We start from the raw sequence: 22,234 nt of genomic DNA on the forward strand, positions 1-22,234 counted from the left end.
GAACGGTCTAAGCCTTAGATTAATACAGCTAGTTGACTTGCGTAGATATGTTGCCTGAGCATCTCCTAATATGCTAGAGGTAAATATTTTACACACAAACCTTAGTGGTTGTTTCAAAATTTAAAAGACATGAAATATGCGTAATATCGTGTATTAAAATTATGGCTGTTACAGGAAAAAGAAAGAGCGTCAGCTGTAATAATAATCATCAACTATTTGCTTATTTTTATGCTCATGTATATATTTTTATAATTTGACGGATCGATGCCTTTGATGTAAATATTTTTAGTTATTCACTAGTGGAGGTGATATAATTTTTGATTTATTACTGTGTAACTCTATTTTAATCTTTTGTTTAAGTATAAATATGATTAAATTTCATTAGAGTATGGATAGCAGTAGATAGCGATATCTTAATTTACTGATAGAGTATTTCATCGTATTTAGACTATTGGTCACATTTTAGGCAACTACGGTGGCGACCAGTGTCAAATATCTTATTTAGCCTATGGCTTGCATATCGTAATAGTTGTGAGGTGTTTTTCCTGCTAGCATTCGTGAGTAGAGTTGGTCATCGTCCATACCTGCCAACCGTGGAGTGGAAAAAGGAGTGAGAGTCTATTTTGGATGCAATGAAAACGCGAGGATTTGATAGGTGGGGTAAATTTTCATAGCGTATAAAAACACCACAACGAAAGATAATATAACTGCGTATGGAAACCACATGTCGTAGAGAGATTATTGATAGATGAGAATGCCACAAATATGTTTATACATAGTTGTTTATTAGTAGTAAGTATGTACTTACTCGATAGTAATAGTACACTTGTAATTAGCCCCAGGGGCCTTGAGAAAGTGCCTCAGAAGTAAAAATTTGGTTAATACTATGATTTACCTAGATTCCAGCATTAGGCTGAGTTATGTTTCAGTCTATGTATATGATTACTACTTGAAGATTGAGGCAAAAAAAAAGTTTGATTGGGTAAAAGGGGCAATTGCGTAAAACGGGCTTGAGATGCATGAGGCATGGGACAATTGCGTGAGGCATGGGGCAATTGCGTGAGGCATGGGGCAATTGCGTGAGGCATGGGGCAATTGCATGAGGCATGGGGCGATTGCGTGAGGCATGGGGCAATTGCGTGAGTCTCGTGCCCAATGCGTGAGAGTTGGCAGGTATGTCATCGTCTTACACAATCACATCGATTTGCAAAAATTGTTTTATATTTTTTACACTGCTCTGTGGGATGAACTTTAAAAGTTGCTATTTGGCAAATGGGAATATTTTATTGAAAGAAATAATGAGGAATATCTGTATCTATTATACTTTGTTGTTCTGTTGGACATGTCGTTTTACATCACTTTTTAGTGAACTTGAAATGGCTGATGAGACAAAACCAAAGTGGGATTGTGAATACTGCACCTATCAAAACTGGGATACAGCAAAAAAATGCACTATTTGTTCAGCTCAGCGTCCTCCAAAGTTTATTACAGAGAGCCCTCAATGCCCCGATATCTATCAGGTGGCTTCACTCAATGACAACAATCAATCGGTTCAAAGACGAAATGTGGATACAAACAAATGGGCGTGTCCAAAGTGCACATATTTAAACTATCTGAAAGCTAAGAAGTGCACCGTATGCTTGACACGTAAACCTAGCACAGATTCATCTAGCAGTATAGCAATGATTCTTGAGCCATTGACTATCAACACAAACAATGTCAATGATGATCAACAGGCAGAGGTATATTCACCTAGCTCTCAAATGGGGGTGAACTGTGCATCACCTAATGACAATCAGGCTGCTTCTAATAAACGGAATTCGCCAGGAAGCTCGGGAAATTCTGATTCAAATAATGATCGCAATCGATCATATGTATCATCAATCTTTAAAAACTATCAAAATAAGTGGTGTTGCATCGTATGTACTTATGAAAATTGGCCCAAATCTAATCGCTGTGTACTTTGCGGTAATCAACGAAGTCCAAGTATCAAGGATCTTAGTCAATCATGTAGTCTTAGTCCCGTATCGAGTCATCAATATTCTCCTCCAAACTCACCACGCGGTGCTGCCGCTAGCATTCCTTCCAAAAAATCAAGCAAAAAGATAGATCATAATCATGCTCTGCAGCGGATTCATGGAAAGCTGTCAGAAATCGACTGGCTATGGTTAAAGGCATGTCTAGGCATATATGATGGTGATCGAATGGCTGTTGATGCTTTTTTGACATGTGGAGGTGATGTTGCCCGACAGCTTTCTTCCGAAGAGGCTAGTCTTGTCGGAGATGGCAAAAAATTTAAGAAAGGAGCTACGTTGCTTCACATTGCCCTTCAATCACAGAGGGAAGACATCATAACCCTTTTGCTCACAGCCAGTGTAACTAGCCAAACTAAGAAGCGGTTACCACCCCATACTTGTCCCGATCTAGCAAATGAGATACTCAGAACTGTTGCTTGTTCTCTTCGACAGAGGAAAGGCAATTTTCCCTGTTTTTTTTTCACAGAATGTGTTACTTTTGCTTTACCTGGAGGTGAGTGAATTCTATCAACTGCTATTTGTGTTTTCTGTTTCATGAAGATGTTCCTTTATTGGACTAATGTAATTAAATCGCATCTCAGAGCCAACTTGAACACAATTAGAGATTTTGGTACCTAGTTCCATTCAATATTGATTCACTTTTTAATCTCTAGAAAATGAATTATTTTACAGATATTGAGGATTTATTGCCATCTATAGAAAAACAGTTACTTAGAGATATATTGGATCAAGACGTCCAACGAGGTAGGTAAATAAGAGGAAGATTTGATTATTTCAGTTTTCTATCTGATCTGAAATGGCGATTATTTTTACAGGACAACATCTACCAATAATATCGGTGATATTAATATGTTTAATATTATTAATATGTAATAATAGTAATAAGTAATATCTACTAAAGTCGTATTGGGGAAGTAATATCTAGGAGCGTCACAATTGACTTCAATAAATTTCAGTCTCTGACTATAGTTGACCCGTAAATACCTGAGCATATACTTGTGTAGAACGATTTTATAAGCTTACCATCAAGCATGTTATGGCAGTAAAATTACTACCCAAGCATTTAATTGAATTTCCCGTTTCAAAATTTTTTACAAGTTATTAATTCGACTATTACCATTTGTTTAAATGTTAGATATTGGAAATCTTATGTATGTTAGCCCCAAAACAGTGTTGTTACAGGTAACGGTGTTGTTACAGGTAACGGTGTTGTTACAGGTAACGGTGTTGTTACAGGTAACGGTATTGTTACAGGTAACGGTGTTGTTACAGGTTATGGTGTTGTTACAGGTAACGGTGTTGTTACAGGTAACGGTGTTGTTACAGGTAACGGTATTGTTACAGGTAACAGTGCTGTTACAGGTAACTGTGCTGTTCCAAATAATAGTAAAACAATAAAAGTAGACCAGTTGTTTTTCTAACATTTTTTATTGCTATAAGCACAATGGCTTCATATATATATGGTAATACCTTTTTTAGTGTATATCACGAGAAAGACTCGCCAATCATTTGTTATTTGAGCATTTGTTTCAAAACAAATTTAAAGCAGAATAAAGCATTTGCAGTCACCTCATAGCATCTTAATTGCATCCAGTACATATTTTCATGTTGAATCAGGTTGTTTTTATTAGCCAATCAGATTAGATGATCAGATAATCAAATCCTTTCAGTTCACTTGGTTTGAGATTGGAGTTATCTAAAGTTTTTGCTATAGCTATTTCCAATCATTTGTCTTCTTATTGCTGTTTGTAATTAATTTGTTAAAATAACATTTGCATTCCAATATATTTCAGTATTTCAAAATATACTAGTTATAACGTAAATATTTTAGTTATAACGTAAATATTTTAGTTATAATGTAAATACATATACTAGTTATAATGTAAATTTGTTAGTCCGAAAGTTGATGGAAATTTTATTCGCCAAGATAAAGCGGTGTTATGATTGAGCCAGTGTGATATTAGGACGCAGGACACTTTAGCGAACATTCACATTTGAAATGCTCCATTCGTAGGATTTCCATAGTTTCTCAACCTCTTGTATTTTCAAACTCTTTGTTCGCTAGAAAAGTAGGACTGTGTATCCGCTCGCGCATAACTCTAGCATGCCAACCCTGAGGGAATATTCAACATTGCGCTAGAGATTATATTAATTCGTTCATGCCATCGACTAGCTCCTAACGGTTGATTTGGTTTTCTCAGTACCCTTTGATCAAATAGTGGGATTGCCTATAACAACTCCCTGGGACTCCCCATAAGATGATAAGTGAACAAAGGAATGGGCTATGGACAATGTTAGATAAGCTGTTGTTGGCAAATGCCACTGTTAAATCACATAGTAGGGTATCCTTGCTAGTTCACTTTCAGTCTGAGGCGTGTGAATAGCCAATTTATGGGTTTACTCGATGAGTAAGGTGATTAACGGTGAGGATGTGAGGTGCCAGTAATGGCCTGCCTATAGTGCAGGTAGATGCAGTCCCGAGACTAGACTGCTACTAGCGGTACATGGCGTATTACTCATTCATCCATGTGTGAATGACCAGCGTATAACTTATTGATAGTCTCTCAACCCAACTGCTTAGCTTTATTGATTTCTATTGAATTATGCAGGCTAGTCAACTATGCGTAAAGATACAATGATGTTGGTATTGTGTGGTTTTCTTTGATTTGCTGAAAAATGACGGCTGCTGATAAGATGTCCTGTTGTGTTCCTTAGCAGATACCTGCAGGTTCCGTCATTTAAAGTGAGTCATCACATACCCTGAGGCGACCCTGTCAGTAATATTGGAAGTTCTTGCTAACTCAGAAAGTCGATGTGCGCCAACTGCACGATTGTATAGATCATTAGCATACCTTGTTCAATAGTGGGTGATAGAATAGATAAGTACTGTTACAGGAAGTGTTGCAGTCACTAAATCTCAGTAGGCCATATGAGATAAATGTTTTTATTACTCTTAGTGATTGCTGAAATAGTCAAGCCATTGCTGCTTAGGTTCTAAGGTAGTTTCACTACACTTGCCATCTTTTATTTATAATCTTAATAAATAAAATAAATCATAATAAATAAAATTAATAATCCCCGTCTATCATTATGCGTATGTGTTGGTTCGCATAAACGCTATGCATTTCAACGTTTTTGGTCTGATTTCCTCCAAACTCTACACGAATATGCTCGGTGCCTTCCACCAGGGTACTAAATATATTTGGTTTCAAAACTCCATAAGGTTATAGAGAACCAGCTTCTTAAGCAGCCATCTGCTGGCTACCTGATTGAATATGAAAGAAGTCCAGGGCATCTCCAGGCTTTCTACTTGTAGTTCATTGAAAGACAAAATTGCTAGTCACCAAAATAAATGGCCGTTTTATTTTGGTAGAATCGACCCGCTGTACCTAACTATTTCAGTAAAATACAAGCTAAGGCATATCTACCTGCAGTACCCAACTATTTCAGTAGAATACAAGCTAAGGCGCATCTACCTGTAGTACCCAACTATTTCAGTAGAATACAAGCTAAGGCATATCTACCTGCAGTACCCAACTATTTCGGTAGAATACAAGCTAAGGCGCATCTACCTGCGGTACCCAACTATTTCAGTAGAATACAAGCTAAGGCGTATCTACCTGTAGTACCCAACTATTTCAGTAGAATACAAGCTGAGGCGTATCTACCTGTAGTACCTAACATTTAGGGTGAAATAGCTCAATGTCATTCATGGTGCTCTTTTAAAATTGAAAGAATGGTTTGTATGATGTTCACAGTTACTGTTGTCCAGAGACCTACTAGTGGGCACACATCAGGTCATTCTATGTTCCAATGGTAATGTTGGAACTTGTGTGAAACTAATGTCCTTCTCACGGACTGAATGGATGATAATAATAGATCTTATATAATATTTACTATGTTTATTTCCTCCTGGGTATCAGTTGTCCTACTCATGCACCGGTTTTTCAACTACGTGGTCTAATCAATAATCATGGCATATTCATTAAAGTTCTTCTCAAAATTGTATGCATCACCCTGGACGTTCTGCTTATTTGGGGTTACCATGATGTATAGTTTACCAGAAGCATGTTTTTATCTCGCAGAGTTGGAAATTGAAGAGTCTACCATAAACTGGAGCCTCGAGTTGTGTGAGACATACGGCAGTCGGCTCTATGCTCTCTGGAACCGTAGCTCGGGGGATTGCTTGCTAGACTCGGTGTTGCAGGCTACATGGGGAGTTTTTGACAAGGACAATACTCTAAGGCTATCTCTGTTTGACAGCTTGTCTGAAGGAGAACGAACGTATGTCGTGGATTGTTTGAACAATATTCAGATAAGAGAAAGACCGCTTTTTGTGTATAATCTAGCATGTCCTGTGAAGCTGATGGATGTACAGCGTGAACAACTTTGCCTTTGTGACATTAGGGTCTTTTGCTATGAGATGTTGGAAATGTTCATGTTTTCCTTATGCATTCTTTTAGTATCAGTGGTTATACTCGTGTCATTGCTGGAATTACACGTGTTTATTATTACACGTGGAATTATGTGTGGCTTACAGCCTAGTCATAACTGCTATGACCCGTGTCTCTATGATACACTCCAGCTATTACTAGTCACTTCACATGTGCCCACACACCACATCAATACCGTAGCTAGAATTACACCTTCCTGTAGGTTGTCTTTGACACAAGGATGTAGTTTGTAGTCCTTGTTGCCCAGTTAGTATGATTTGTGACTCTGCATTGTACATAGTCTGTAGTTAGGTTAAAAAGTTGTATAGCTGCCAAAATAGTATGACATGTGTATGCAGGTGGCGCCTTGCTCGTAGCCAATACCAGAGGTGTCATAAGGTTATACTATACGTTTATTCAAGTAGTATGGCGTGTGCTTGTCAATTTTGTTTTGTCCATAATCAGTATAAAAATATGTCCATCAGCCATAGTCTGACAGGTAACTGCAGGTTAATTTCCTACTATTAGTATGGAGACTGCCAGAATTTCATATCACTGCTACAAATGGAAATGTATTTTTCTACAATGTACAGCCTATCTGTATGAGCGAGTACAACATGCAGCTGTAAGTTACACCTTACCCTTAGGCTGAGACTACAATGTAAAGTATATTTAATTTATTGTAATAGTAGGCACTGTGTTTACTGCAGGTTCTACCCTCGATGGAAAGAGTATGAAAACAGGCAGGCTGAGATGTACCAGTTTTCTCTGGAGGAAGAGCAGTGGGACCAGGACTGGTCATACATTCTTAGTCTAGCCAGGCAGCCAGGTACTGCGTTGTCTCACTTAGTCTTTCTGTGTGTTTTGTTGTCCGTGCCGATGTCACTCTTGGTTACCTAGGGTTCCTTTACGCCGGGCTGTTTCGAATTGTCGGTGACAAAAATCTCAAATAGGATGTTGTTTTAATTGTGCTTAAATAATCAGTGATAATCGATCTGTTTTAATGCCAATGGCAGATCATGATGTTTTTTACTGCGATTAGACATTTTTTATTCAATAAGGCTATGTCCACCTCTACCCACTCAGGTGGAGAGCTCAGGCAGCAATGACGATTTAGACAACGTTTTACAAGCCAAAACACCAGTGATCACTCCAATATAACCACTTGTGGCAAAAAAGTTGCATATATGTGTCATGATCACAGAAACCATGGTTAAGTCGGAATTATAAGTTTTAGAGTTATCTAAATTAGCAGAAGGAGAAAATTCTCGCAGTTATTTTACAAAAAAAATTTTGTTTTTAGCTTAATTACAGCAGATTTTATGGTCAAAAAACTGAATGCACGTTTACCATTAGTGCGAAAACATAGTTCCGAGAAAACTGGCGTTAAAGTTTGAGAAACGAAAATCAATGCACAATTTTGTTTACATTTCAAAACGTCATAGCAACCAATATCAAGAAGTTGTTCTATTTATCTAGATTTCTGTATTTCTATCAAAAAATTATGCTGAATTTAAAAATCTAAACAGATTTTAGCTGGTTGTCATAAAATAACTGTATATTTATTAGAAAATGTATTACTTAATTTTACAGATTTTAAAAACGGTTTGGCAGTATCGCGATATTGGGCACAGCCAAATCATCAACAAAATCTTTAGAAAAATAACAACAGAAACATATTGCACACCATCGGTCACTATATGCTTTGATCTTGTAAATTCGAATAATTATTCTTATAATTAAATCTGATATTCTTATAAAATCGAATAATTATTTTTACAATTAGATATTGTAATAATCTTGAAGAATCGTTAGGAAAATAGCATCGTAATTCCCTTTACTTTCACTGCTTTTGACATCAGTTGGAATACCAAAGTACTCATATAAGTGTCCAAAATGTCAAAGTTATCTTTAAAATCGGCAAAAAAGAAATGATTATATTTATCGGACGCCATTTTTCAGTACTTCCTGTTTAGCATAGCAACGGTTTTAAGGGGGGTTTCTGAAGATTAAATACTTCTATTGGCTAAACTGACTTCAGATTCAGAAAGATCACTTTTTGATTGGTCCAGATGCACGTGTTACAAAAATCGTTACCAATATTATAAATTCAGTTAGTGCAACTTTAAGGTCGGATAACTCAACTTCGTGATTTGCGACTTAACCATGGTTTCTGTGACCGCGGCCCATATATACACTTTCGTTTCAACACTGGTTGTGTATAGTACAGTGCACCCTCGAGATACGATGTTAATCCGTTCCAGGGTTGGCATCGTATGGTGAAAAAATCGTATATCGGGGTATAGAGACCATTGTAATTATACAATGCAAACACCCCCTGGTCAAAATCGTCTATTCTTTTTTATAAAAATGTGTACATATTGACAATTAGCAACAACATAGTATGTTATCTTTAGTAATTATAGTTACTTACAGTAACTGTATTGTATTTAGTGTATTTTAATGGTTATGATCTGCAATAAAACGCAAAATTATAATGTGTGTACCAAATGTAGTACGTACGGTAAGGAGTTCTTTCCTTCAAAAGGTACGCATAACATAAACTTTGAATTCACTTCAAGTAAGTTTAGCTTGCTAAGCCTACACTTAAAACTAAGTTTTAGTATGTATTTTGAACTATTTTACTGAATTTCAACTTTTTATCACAAAATTTTATCCTTCAGCAGTTCCTATCAGGCTATCTTCACTTTCACTATAAACTTTAGCCTATCTGGTTGAAACCTTTTTCAACCTAAATCAATAATGCCGAGCGATGCAGTTATAGAAAGTGGCCTCTCGCACACTTGACCATTTAATGGCTACCGAAAAAAAAATTATATTTTCTATACTGGACGTACATACCTTTGGAGTAACGTGGCTTTAGCTGGTACATGTAGCGGGTAAAGCAGAGAGGAGGCAAAAACGTATCATGCTAATTATGGTGCTGTACACTTGAAAATAAATTTAAAACGTAATGAATTGGAATTTCTTAGCACGCTAAAAGAAGTTGTCCATTCCTGTCCAATTTTTCTACGAAAACATTGATGGTGCAATGCAGAAAATCGCTAGCTAGCGCTTATAAAAGGATCCAGAGAATGTGGTACAGTAGTTTGTCTTGTATGAAATGTGCACAAGAATCAATGTAACCATACATACAAAGTTTGTACGTATTTATACCCTATGAGGGGACAAGGCTTTAGCAAGTTTCAGAAAGTGATGTGGATGCGTCAACTATCTTGAGTAGCTAGTTATATGAGTTGCATACATACATACATACATACATACATACATACATACATACATACATACATACATACATACATGCATACGATGAATTGTATTCACGTAGAAGATAACAAGCCCATATGCAACGACATGGTTAAACAAGAAAATATAACATAAAATCAAAAAGAAACAAATAAAATGAATAAAATATGAAAAACATGCCACACAAGAGATAAATAATATATATTATACATGCATTGTTTTAATGTACCAGTCCACATCTGTAAATTAAACACCTGAAATATTTCTGCGAATGTGGGATTTTCAGTATCTTCTACATCCTCGCCTTTACTAAATGGTTACTCCTTTTGAATGCTGATCGCGTGCATGACCTAGCTCATTCAAATCGTCAGTCAGAAGCTCTTTCTTGTGCTTGCTTTAATGGAGTTCTTGTTTTAATAATAATTGCAAATGCTGATTGGTTGCGATCATATTCCTTGACAATGTTAATAATACGGGTCTTTCCTCTTACTTATGACATCCAACTTTATTGACATAGAAATCATTTTTCCTTTGTTTTGTAACGTTTGTATCGGTGTCAGATTCCATAGATAACGAATTAAATGTAGATAGTTGTAGTTATATACGTGTGCTGACTTAAAAGTTTATAGTCAAAGCTATAATAATGCTACGAATGAATATTTGCTCTCGCTTGTGTATTTTACACGAAATTTTCCACGCGTACATGAGAGAAGTCGATCATCGTGTCTCTTCTAAACGTTCTAAGAATGTTTTCGGCAAACTATATTTCGGTGTCTTTTTTATTTCGACGTGTGTTATGAGCACACCGACGGCCAAATTTTAACTCGGGCGAAACTTCTCTCAAATTCGTATGGTGAAATAAAATTCGTATAGCGAGGTGAAGATATCGCAATGTTTGACTTCGTAAGGTGAAAAAATCGTATATCAGGGTAATCGTATCTCGAGGGTGCACTGTACTTACTTCTGTTGTTTACTAGCTTTATTGTGGACTAGCTTGCTGTACATACTGTTCTCTAGCTACATTAGACTACATAATCGTGTCTCTATACTAGTGCTGGGCACGGGTAGTAATACTCGTTGAACTCGCGGGTTTATCTTCTCTCGAGTATCGGGTAATAGAGATTTCGGGTATTCCGGTCCTTCGGGTTCGGGTTTTGACTTTCAAGTTCGGGTTTTGGTACACGGATCCGTCGGGTAGTGTTAACAAAAACTCGGTCTATTGCACCCTGCGCTCTTAGTCTGGGACCACAGGGCATTTCTGTGTCATTTTTGCTAAGGAGGCATGACAATGAGGTTTAACGAGTCTTTAATTTAATAGATAGAATAAAATATATCATACCTTATTTACTATGCCTACTAGAAATATTGCAGTCAATCAGTGATTACTTGTCATTAAAAGGTGAGAAGAAATACTTACATCAAATTTTATTTGCGCAATTAGCCAACTCGGCTTCGTAAACAAATCTATGCCATTTTTAATACGGCGCGTGTTCGCTATCACCGATAACACATAGGTTCTTAGTCTGTTTCCGCTATCGCCTTGTTAGAAACAGCTATCAGCGTTGATAGTAGCAGTGAACATTTAATAACTCTGTTTAAATTGATTACCACAGCTAGCTATTATGGATTACATAATTCTTATAACCAAGTTTTACTAAACCAACAAGCCTTACTAACGGAAAAAGCCGATAATGTAAAGTTTTTTATGATATTTAGAGCACCATCTACAAAAAGTCAGAGAGGTACATAGAACATGCTTAAGTATTAAGCTACCATAGACCCTATCTTTTGCCACCTGTTGACACGAAAATGCTCTGTAGCCCCAGACTATCTTGACTGTTTAACAATCCACCTGTTAACGCTGCGAGTACGAATGTCAGTCAATAAAAACTGAAAAATGATAAATAAATTAAAAAGAAATATAATTGCTTTGTAAATTTGAAGATATATCTGTTTAGAAAATTTAAACATAAAATCCATATCAACAAACCCGATACCCGAAAAACCCGTAGGCAAAGAAATACCCGAGCCTAGCACTACTAGCTACCCGATACTCGAAAAACCCGAACAGAAGGGGGCGGGTCTAAACCCGTTGACCAAGAAGTACTCGTGCCCAGCACTACTCTATACACAACTGTCATTCCATCCGATGTTGTTGGCCCAGGCGAGTAAGCTCTCCATTGCAGGTTTTGCTATATCATGCTAGGCAGTTAGTGTGAAGGCATTTATGTAATCCAATTAGATCCATTGCTGTTTGTGATGCTGATGGAGTGTATGTCCAGTGTTCTGACTGAAGGTCTTAGCGTATGCTGATATAATCAGTAATTATAACTAACCATTTCCTCATTTAGCATAACCCTGGCTAAATCTTGGCTGGTGGGTGTGCTTATGCACCTCTCTGCATGTGCTACTGACGGGTGCGTGTATACATTTGCGTAAATATAAAAGGACAGCTAGCTAGGACCTTCTCTTCTACAGTGTTGGACCAATAGAGACTACCTTGTGATGAATTCACATGATGGCCCTTCAGTGAATTTTTTTACATTTTCAAATTTACTCTACTTGTACCACTAGCGCCTTTTGTACCAATAAGTTCGATTAAATTGCATTTGAAACCTTTTGTGTTCCAGCACTTAACATATTAAAAATCTTAGTTGAGATTAATTATATGAGAAAATCTTTGTTGTCGCAGTTAGTGCAAGATAACCTTTTAATTCAGGTAATTTTGGATAATACATGAATTATGGTAGTTTTAACCACTATCAGCATGAGCAAGGACTTACATCTCAACTGGTCAGGATGTGAATATTTTCTATGATAATAGTCCTGATTTCACATTTTTTACCAGTCACCGTCAAGCAACCATTAGTCAGCATTAGAAACACACTCATCTCATGTTGGGCAATGTCCATCAGGTGCCCATTATTATTTGTAATGCCCGACGCTTGACCTACTAGCCTGTATTCCAAGCCTACTATCCTATATTCCAAGCCTATTAGCCTGTATTCCAAGGCCTGCTATGAACAGATTTTTCTCTGGAAGATTTCCAGGAGCTGTTAAGACAAGATAGCATCTAACGTAATTAGGGTGGATGTTTACTAGTGATAGGGTGGCTGTAGAGAATGTCTCACAGCATATATGTACGTATTATAGCCCAGGTTACAGGTGATTGCCTATGAGCACCGTGCTGCCAGCGGCTGACTCGCGCTGGGTCGTCTGGCATAAACTGTAGTAGCAAGATGCAGTAGTTACACTTATCTAACTGTGCAAACAAACCTCTTACAGGATATAGTTGAGAGACTTTATTAGTTTGTTGAAGGACAAAATAGAGAGCATGAGGACGGCTGCTACTACCAATGCCCCCTCCCCATCCATTATTACCACGTAAAGGAAAATACCATAGCCATATTCTCTAGAGTGTACTTACTGGTCTGACACGGTGTGGATGATACGCTCAAGGGAATTGAGCTAATTACCTTTCTGTCGAGCGGGGAGCGTGTGTACAGTGTATCACGCATCAGCCCCTTTTACTGTGTCTCTCGTGGCATGTTTCTGACGGTTTGACAGTTCAATTTTTGGGTTGCTTCATTTGTAGGATCAGCTCTGGAACAGATGCATATATTTGCCCTTGCACACATATTGCGCCGGCCAATCATTGTGTATGGAGTCAAGTATGTCAAAACCTTCCGAGGAGAGTCTATCGACCTAGCTAAGTTTCAAGGTCAGTGTGGATAGTCTCATGAATGGTTAACACTAGATCATTGCGAGACGCAGTCAGTTTGTAGTCAATTCTTTAAAAAATTAGGTTCTTTCACGACCTTCACCTCCAAGCCTATGCATTGACAGCTTACACTTTCATTAGAAGTAAAAATAAAAACTATTACTGATTGTTTTGATTTTATATATAACAAGCCAAATGCACAGCATTGCACAAGTATTAAAAAACAGTTTATAAACAGTGGCAGGTAATGCAGTTGCCATTAGCTAATTTGAGTAAACTGGTATCCGTATTGCTAAACATACTAATGGGCACCGTGTGAGCAAGCTTTAGTGACATTGTGCGCAACGCAGAGCCGCTATGCGTATTTTAACCCAAATAATGACTCATATCACCCAATGAATCCATTACATCTTGTGTAGCTTAATGCAGGGGTGTCAAACTCATTTTCACCGAGGGCCACATCAGCGTAATGGCTGTCCTCAAAGGGCCAGATGTAACTTATAATTGTAATGAAATGTAATCGAATAATGTAAAATAACTTAAACTAGTCTTTGATATTAAATAACTCTGACTTTATTGCTTAACGTTGCAAACAGAACAGTTGCACAGCAAAACATGCAGAACACTTGTTTTCGAAAAAAATCAGAAAAGTTACACAATACCCATCAACATGGGCATACTTTCAATAAAATCAAAAATTGTGAGCTGCTAAGAACATGAATTTGTTGGCATACACACATTAAATCTGCAAACACTAAATAATTGCAACAGCAGCAACACAAAATCAATATGTAAGCAGCAAAAAATCAAAAAATTATTTGCTGAAACAAAGTTAGACTTGCACCAAAGAAATTACAAAATATACAGTGTTTGACTAAAATTAGTAATTTATTACAGACAATACAAAGTTATGAATATTATTTATACATGTACAGTTAGTCATGAACATGAAAATCACGAAACTAATTTCGAATTTTTCCTCGCGAGTATTATCTTCAAAGCATAGCAAATCTACATCCCAATATAACTCAAATAAACTGTCATAAACATGTTTCAAACAATAACAATATGTTCAGTAACTCTGTTCTTGACTTTTCAGACTTCAGGAGCAGCTCTAAGAATGAATATGATCCTATCGAGATTGAATGATAACTTTTGTCTGACTACGGTTGACAGCCTAACAAGTGCATTTTCATTCGAGTGTAACGATTCAAATTGACAAAATTAAAAGTTAGTAAAAACTTTGAAACATTAAAAATAATGTTTCAATTTGATTTATGCAGTCTTTCACTGTCTTACCCCTTCTGAATCTGCATATTTACTTCTGGAGTCGAAAAAAATTGATCGCGAACGATAAATTTTAAAGTGACAGCGATGATTTTCGGTTCAATTAGATGTCGAAATGGGCGTAGTGATTTAGTTATAACTTTTGCCAGAGAGATCATTGAGGCATATATGTACGTTTGTTTGATTTGCCAGAAATTTTTTTTCTGACTAATAAAAATTATTCTTATGTAATGTAAAAATAACAACACAAGGGATAGATAAATTTCAGAGGCAAGATAACTCGCGTTGGTGTGTGCCTAGCAACGTTATAAAGACGGGAGAATGAGTCTCGTGCGAATGAGTAATTAAACCCTCGCGGGCCACATAAAATGAGGTGGCGGGCCACATGTGGCCCGCGGGCCATGTGTTTGACATGTGGCTTAATGGGTTAGCGTGTCACCTTGTGAATGGGAGGTTCTGAGATCAAATCTTCTGCGATACGGATTTTGCATTACTAGATTTTATTCACTATAGCTGGACACAGTGATAGGAAACTATTGCACTTTTGATAAATGGAGAAAATGCGGAACGAGTTAGACCATAACTGTCACGTACAGCTTTTATCGTATTTACTAGGTAAGTCAGACACGCTGATTCCGATTTTGTACTCAAAATAAAGATTAGTCTACTAACTTTCAGAGTAATGAAGGCTTTTCTACGGCGTTTTAATATCGGTCTCGAAAACAACACGATCGGCACAACAAGCTCCACCCATAAATACGTGCCGTAACCTAGCTTTTTAGGAACAGAAGTTACGTAGGGATGTTCAGACCGATTTAGAATAATAGAGATGGGTGTTTTAAAATCCATTAATATCTAAATTCAGCCTAAAAATAATCTCAGTCTTTTCTGAAAGGTAGCTAAGCTATTTAGCATTGCATATTTACAAAAGCGCGATAATAACGCCAGCTTGTGATAAAACCGTGCTTTTTGAGCTCATTTTTCTCGGCTTCCAGCCTATTTAAACATCATGTAACAAGCTACGAGCAATTTTAAATAGTTTATATACCTTTCATAAAAGACTGCGATTATTTTACAGGCTGGATTTAGATAATAATGGGTTTTAAGACACCCGTCTCTATTCTTCTAAATCGGACTAAACATTTCTAACTTCCGTTTCTGAAAAAGCTAGGTTTCGTCACGTATTTATGGGCGGAGCTTGTAATGCCGATTGTGTTGTTTTCGAAATGATATTGAAACGCTTTAAGAAAGCTGAAATGACTTTGAAGGTTAGTGGACCAATCTTTATTTGGAGTACAAAATCGGAATCAGCGTGGCTGATTTACCTAGAAACTACGATAAAAGTTGTATGTGACAGTTATGGTTTAATCTTATAACTGAAAATTAGTGTCAAAGGTATGTTATAGAACACAGTTTATTTTCCCAAAATAAAACAAACATTAATGGTATGTTTTAATATTTTCTACATTGCTGTTTTTCCTATCAGTAAATGTTTACTGAAACTCTAGAGCGACGCGATTCTGATAGTCGGAAAACCGCTGTTGCTACCAAGTATTCCTTGAAGTAGTAACTCGTTTCATAAAGTCGACAAAGTGAATCTTTGACATGCCATCACTTTGTGCCGACCTGGTGATTCCTGTTACAGTCAAATGGAACAGTACTCACTATTAAATCATTTATTGTTAGTTACTCGCAGAAGAACTTCAGTTAAAAATCTTGAATAAGGATACAATAAAATTTAGTGGAAGTGTTTTTCTAATGTCTACTCTGAACCAAGTGTTAATTTGAATTGGGGTTTGTCTATAAAAGAGTATGACAATATAAAGGCAACTCTTGAACTGAATGACCTTGCTTACTACATGATTGCTCCGCTGACTGTTATGTCAGATCTAGTTTGTCTTCATTGATTTCAACACAAAATTGTCGAATTAAGACTACTGCCTGTCAGTAGAAACCGTACATCTACAGAATTTTTGTTGAAAATAGTTGCCAACATTTTTTTGTACTTCATTGTTCCTTTTTATCATAATGGAATGAATACTGTTTCTTTCTAACTGGCTAAATAGTTATGCTACAGAAAAATCTTTCTGGCATTATATTACCTTAGAAACTCTTCAGGTTTCTATGATACACCTCTCTCTATAAATCATCCTTGATGTTGAGATGGGTTGAACAATAGCTCCTAGCAACAGAGAAAGTTGTGTGAACTTGGGTGCGCGAGCGAGCTATTTCTGTATCCAAGAAAGCTGCAAAGATTTGCTTTCTGCAGTTTGTCATTTTGATTCATTCAGGGCTTACTTTATATTCTGTACGCAATGGTTAATAAATATATAAATTGCTTCAGTTCATTCACTACCGCAAGCCGATGTATTGGCTGGGGTTATCTTCTCTTTGCGGCCGGAAGCCGATACATCGGTTTTTAGACAGCGCGTTAGTTCATTTATAGGTAATTATTCAGCTTTTACTTTTCTAATGGTCCAATAAGATCTGATCTCCATGAAAACAAGCTTGTTGCTAATGATATAGACCAATCAGCAGGCCTCTCACTAACAGCTCCGATTTCACACTGATTTTTAAACAGAAAGTTCACCAAGGAAAAAGCATGGATGAAAAAAGAATACCACGATCGCTTCCAGCTGTAGAAGCTTCTAACATTCTCAGCCATTGGGACTCCAGTAACTCTGTAGCAAGTGATTCTGACGCTTCTAGTGCTTTTATTTCATGTGAAAAACTGTAATAATAACCAAATATTATGGTGACAGTCAAAATATGACTATCAAAATTGCTAGCAAAATATTGTTAGTAGTTTGTGAAATTTTTGTCGTTTTTAGTGAAATTAATTTAAGATTTTTATCTATTTTTAATAGAGTATCTTCTCAACAACCTTTTTTTTAAGTGAAGTGTATATCTTCATTCTTTCTCAAATTATCACAAACTTAGGGACGTCATGTTAACATTTATGTGAATAGAAAAAAGATTTTGGTCAGAGCTAAAAATAAATTCGGTAGTGAATGAGTTAAACCAGATCAGAAAACAAAGGTTATTTTTATATAATAAAAACTTGAAATTAATATGGTCGCTCCTCTGAGCTGCGATTGTCCTAGTCCAACAGATTATCTCAGAGCTACAATAGAGCAAGTAAATCAGACCAATGAACCCTCAGATCAATAAATTTCCAATGAAAAAGGTTACGGAGACATCATGCTTCCTTTAGGCATTATTTTTATGCTCCGGTTGTTTAGTCCGAAGCGATTGATTGACAGAAAATAACTTTGTATCAAAATGACTTGATTTTAACTTTTTCATTTTATAAGTAATAATCTATATAAATCTCAATGTTTGTCCATCCCTCTGTTCGTGCCTCTGTTCATACTTCTGTCTGTCGATATAGCGATAAAGGATAAAGTTTTAAGAATGATAAATCCGCTGTGAACTGGATTTGAACTCACAACCTCCAGTTCTGCGGACATCTATTTATTCAATACACTACACTGTCCAACTTGCTACAACATGAAATAAATTTGGCACATACTTGTAATACAGGTCAATATTTCATGGCTTCATGTTAATTAAAAAGTGCAGCTAGTTTTATGTGTAAAGCCATACCAGAAAAAAAATCCATGGTGCCTTACCAGAAGAAAAATGCATGCCCATATGTGAAGAAAAATTCTTAAACTCATATAGCTAACAAGACTATTGCAATCAGTATAGATCTGTAGTAGGCACTGCAGCCGGTACGATATGTATTACACAGAAATAAACACAGTAAACATAAATAGCACAATACACAGAAATAAACAAACACCTTGATTTAAAAGTTAGAATGGTAAATGTTGATGTTGAATATGTTGATTAAAAGTAAATTTTTTGCCCAAAAACTTTTTATTACCCGTGCAACACCAGGCATCCAGTTAGTGAGTTTATAAAATACGAAAACATTCACCTCAAAATCTTCATGTCTTTTGAGAAAATATTCATTTGTTGATGAAATACAATAGAATGCCTCTAAGATGGTACAGAGGTATAAACAAAATACAATAGTTTTTGTTGCAATTACTTTATTTCAGAAATATACCGACGACACATTCCCATGTCAAGTGTCAGAAACCTGAATAACAATATTATAAGCGCTCGTGTTCATAAAATCTTATTGATTATCACACTTTATACCTATACATTCCTCATTGATACTGCAAAGTTAGTATTGGGTTATAAACTAAATATGCTTACCAACCTTTATAAACAGCTCTAATAGGGATCGACTTTCTCGAATGACATGAAGTGCTAAATATGTTTCGGGCATGTGTAGTAGTTGAAATAGCAATGCTATCAATGGGTTAGCAAAAGTTAATACTTGAATTCTGAGCTCAATCGATTGGCACAGGTGTTACAGCGTCGGTCTACCAATCTGAATGTCACGAGTTGGAGTATTGTCGAAAGATATCTCCTATCCTAATCTTGACTCCCCTAGAGACAGACGACGGATAGGTACACACCGCTCTTATTATAGTGAAAATATATTTTTATTTTACTTTTTATAGACACAAAATATTTATTAGTTTTCCTTTGGAGAATAGACCTTGCTGTCTAGAAAAATAAACAAATCATTGTAAATGGAGGTCAAAAATGTGCTTAATTATTGTAAAACTACCGCAATCGTGAACCATAAAACAAGTGAACCAGTAATACGGACTGTAGTTACAACATAGCCAACAAATTAAAAAGTTGAGGATGATTTTGGAATGGATTAGACAATTACATGTATTTTACTATTCATATAATATAATTTCTCTATAATGTGAATGGATTATTTACGTTGTAGAAGCGTCTACGCTACTGCAGTTTTTCATTTGAAACTCAAAATATGAATTTTACCTTGACCCATTTCCAATAAATTTCATTGTCTCAAATTAAGGCGAATGTCGGATTTGTGTACAGACTGCCTAGCTTTTGTTGTTTAAAGTTTTATCAGTAGGCTTTCCTGTAAGAAGCAAATATCATGTGAGCTAACTGCGCTAATAGCACTCTCACGGACCCTTACAGTCTATTGTTGATGCTCTTCATCTTGAATCAACATTGCGATGTTAGGTAGCAATTGTTGCAACATCAAATATTTTCACATTATATGGACTTTCTCTTGTTGATGGAGTGTTTGGCTAAGATTAAGTCGCTGCTATACTTAGCTAGAATGGTTGGTTTGTCTCGGGTTGACATCAAATTCTTACATCGATTTTGAAAATTTCGTGATTTTGTTGATCAGTATGCAGGTTTTTGCAGACCTCAGGTTACAACAAGACTTTACAGTCACATTTTACTAACTTATACATTACTAGACACTCTGTTTGGTTGTATATAATCACAAGTAAGAACACATTTTTACGTTTGTTTTCTGTCTGTTTCCCGTCGTCGATTATCATTCTTTTGTATTGCATTTAATAGTAGGTATGTCTGTTAGCTGAGCCTATAACTATTTCCAAATCACTCTCGTCTTTCATGGTGTCATCACGCGTGTAACGCCTGGTGAATCTCTATTGTCAAACACTGTGGCAGGCCGTTCTACTTGATTTCATCGCTGCGTTTGCCATGTTTCAACATGCATATAGTATAGTAAATCTTGTACACCCATGAATAAATGATTGAGACTTGCCTAACCGTTGCTATATTCAGCTCTTTGTGGTCTTCTAGATGCGCTTTAGTGTCGGAAACATTTCATTTTCCACTGAACATACCCCTAGGCAAGAAAGAAGCTATTATGTATAAGTAAACAGTGTATGTGTTTTATTGCTGCATCCCAGACCAATAGACTGTGATTACTGTTCAGGAAATGCCCTGCCCTCTGTGGTATTAAAGGTCTTTATCGTCAGTCCATTGGTAAGGCTTGACCAACAGTCTGAATGACACTTGAGCGCAATGCACTTGTCACTGCGTGAATATGCATGAGCAATAATAATGGCTAGTAGTGGTCCTAGTTAAATGAGTGTATGGCTGATTATAATACGAGTGAACGCAATGGGTGCAATGGGTCATTTGTCAGGGCTCTCATGTTTAGTATGGATTGAGGTGAAGATAAATCAAGCTAGAATATGACTTGCTATTTGGACGTTTTGTGACATCTTTAGAAATCCGTGGTTTACATTTTTATTAGTATTCACAGTGCAAATTTTTGGGGTTCTCACTGGACAGAGGTTTTAACCTTTTTTTGGTGTATGGCTGCATCAACTAGGTTTTCGTTTAGATAGACATATCGATGTAATCAAAATCCTGAGGTGTTGTTGTAGTTTGAGTACACACAAGTACTTTGCCAGCATTAAAGACAGCTTTGTACCTGCTGCTTCTTAGGTGCTGGATATGTATCTGTATGAATTGTAAATGAAAATTTTGCGAATCGTCATGTTTCACGCAACTGTGTTACAGGAGTGTACATACCATTCTTGTGGGACTCCAGCTTCTGTTGGAAATCGCCTATATCACTGGGCTACACGAGGGGCCATTTCTCAGCATTGGTTCCCATGGAGACAGACCTGGACAAGAATATAGGTGCTGGAGCCATGCCAGATAACAAAGAAGAAAAGAGATTTTACTTACCTCTCATTGACAAGGATGGCATTCCTTTGCCGCTTCATTTTCTGACTCAATCACAGGTCAGATTATCCTTTATTACGCTTCCCTTCGGTATTATACTGTCATAAGTTACAGCACTGCCCAGCCCTGTAGCTCTTGAATGTGCTGTTCATAGAATGGTTTTACAGATCAAACGTGAAAGGGACATTCTCCAGGAGTGGCTGAATTGCGGTGATGTGGCTGGTATATTCTGCGCAGAGCAGCAGCTCGGTCGACAGCCACCACTAGTAAAGCAAATGACTGAGGAGTGGATGGACAGGTACCGGCACCTCTCACAAGCAATGGCGGCTGCTGGAATGGGTCGCCGAGGTAAAAGTCGTAGGGGTACACCTCACCTCTGCAGTGAGGACTTGGATGATGAACAGATATGCTCATAAGACTGCGTTTATACTTCAGTACCCCCAGCCACTAACATGTGTCCAAACAACTTAAGTAAGTCAGGAAGAGTCTGTTCCTCAGGAAGCCACTGCAATCAAATGCATCGAGCTTCCTACTAACTGATGCAACCTCTTAGCTCCAAGTGAATAGTACTCCTCAACTGTTCCTTTAGTTGAGGAGCCATGTTTTAACTAGTCCAGATAAATATATGTATATTCTATATCGGTTCTCATTTGAGAAAGGAGATAATTCTTGTAATTGTTAACCTGAGTATATGCCATCCACAATGGTACCTTTACAAATTGTTTTTATGTATTTCGTGATAATTATTTTTTGAAAATAAAATTTGTGACACAAGATGCATGGATTTGCCTAAAATAGAACATAAAAACTCAAGGCCTTAATATGCGGTCATTCATTAAAAAAATACTACATAACACCAATACTATGCACAATGCCTAAAAAATTTTGTTGCAAAGGTGGCCACAAAC

At 36.8% G+C, this 22,234-nt stretch overlaps 1 protein-coding gene across 1 annotated transcript; it reads left to right on the forward strand.

Annotated features, from left to right (window-relative positions):
* The first annotated feature begins 26 nt into the window (after window positions 1–26).
* LOC137385930 (ubiquitin thioesterase zranb1-B-like) lies at window positions 27–22,100 on the forward strand. The gene is made up of 8 exons (XM_068072550.1): window positions 27–79; window positions 1,367–2,529; window positions 2,709–2,780; window positions 6,122–6,320; window positions 7,180–7,298; window positions 13,332–13,457; window positions 21,159–21,385; window positions 21,494–22,100. The coding sequence occupies exons 2-8, from the start codon at window positions 1,377–1,379 to the stop codon at window positions 21,740–21,742; spliced, it is 2,145 nt and encodes a 714-aa protein (XP_067928651.1). The 5' UTR covers window positions 27–79; window positions 1,367–1,376; the 3' UTR covers window positions 21,743–22,100.
* The last annotated feature ends 134 nt before the right edge of the window (window positions 22,101–22,234 follow it).

This window comes from Watersipora subatra, chromosome 1, assembly GCF_963576615.1.
Source record: "Watersipora subatra chromosome 1, tzWatSuba1.1, whole genome shotgun sequence".
Taxonomy (NCBI): Eukaryota; Metazoa; Bryozoa; class Gymnolaemata; order Cheilostomatida; family Watersiporidae; genus Watersipora; species Watersipora subatra.

Excerpts from the sequence above, each read along its gene's own strand:
- LOC137385930 (XM_068072550.1), top strand. The coding sequence starts at position 1,377 with ATGGCTGATGAGACAAAACCAAAGTGGGATTGTGAATACTGCACCTAT. Across the intron at positions 6,321-7,179 it reads TTGTCTGAAGGAGAACGAAC|GTTCTACCCTCGATGGAAAG; the intron begins GTATGTCGTGGA and ends TGTTTACTGCAG. Across the intron at positions 21,386-21,493 it reads ATTTTCTGACTCAATCACAG|ATCAAACGTGAAAGGGACAT; the intron begins GTCAGATTATCC and ends ATGGTTTTACAG.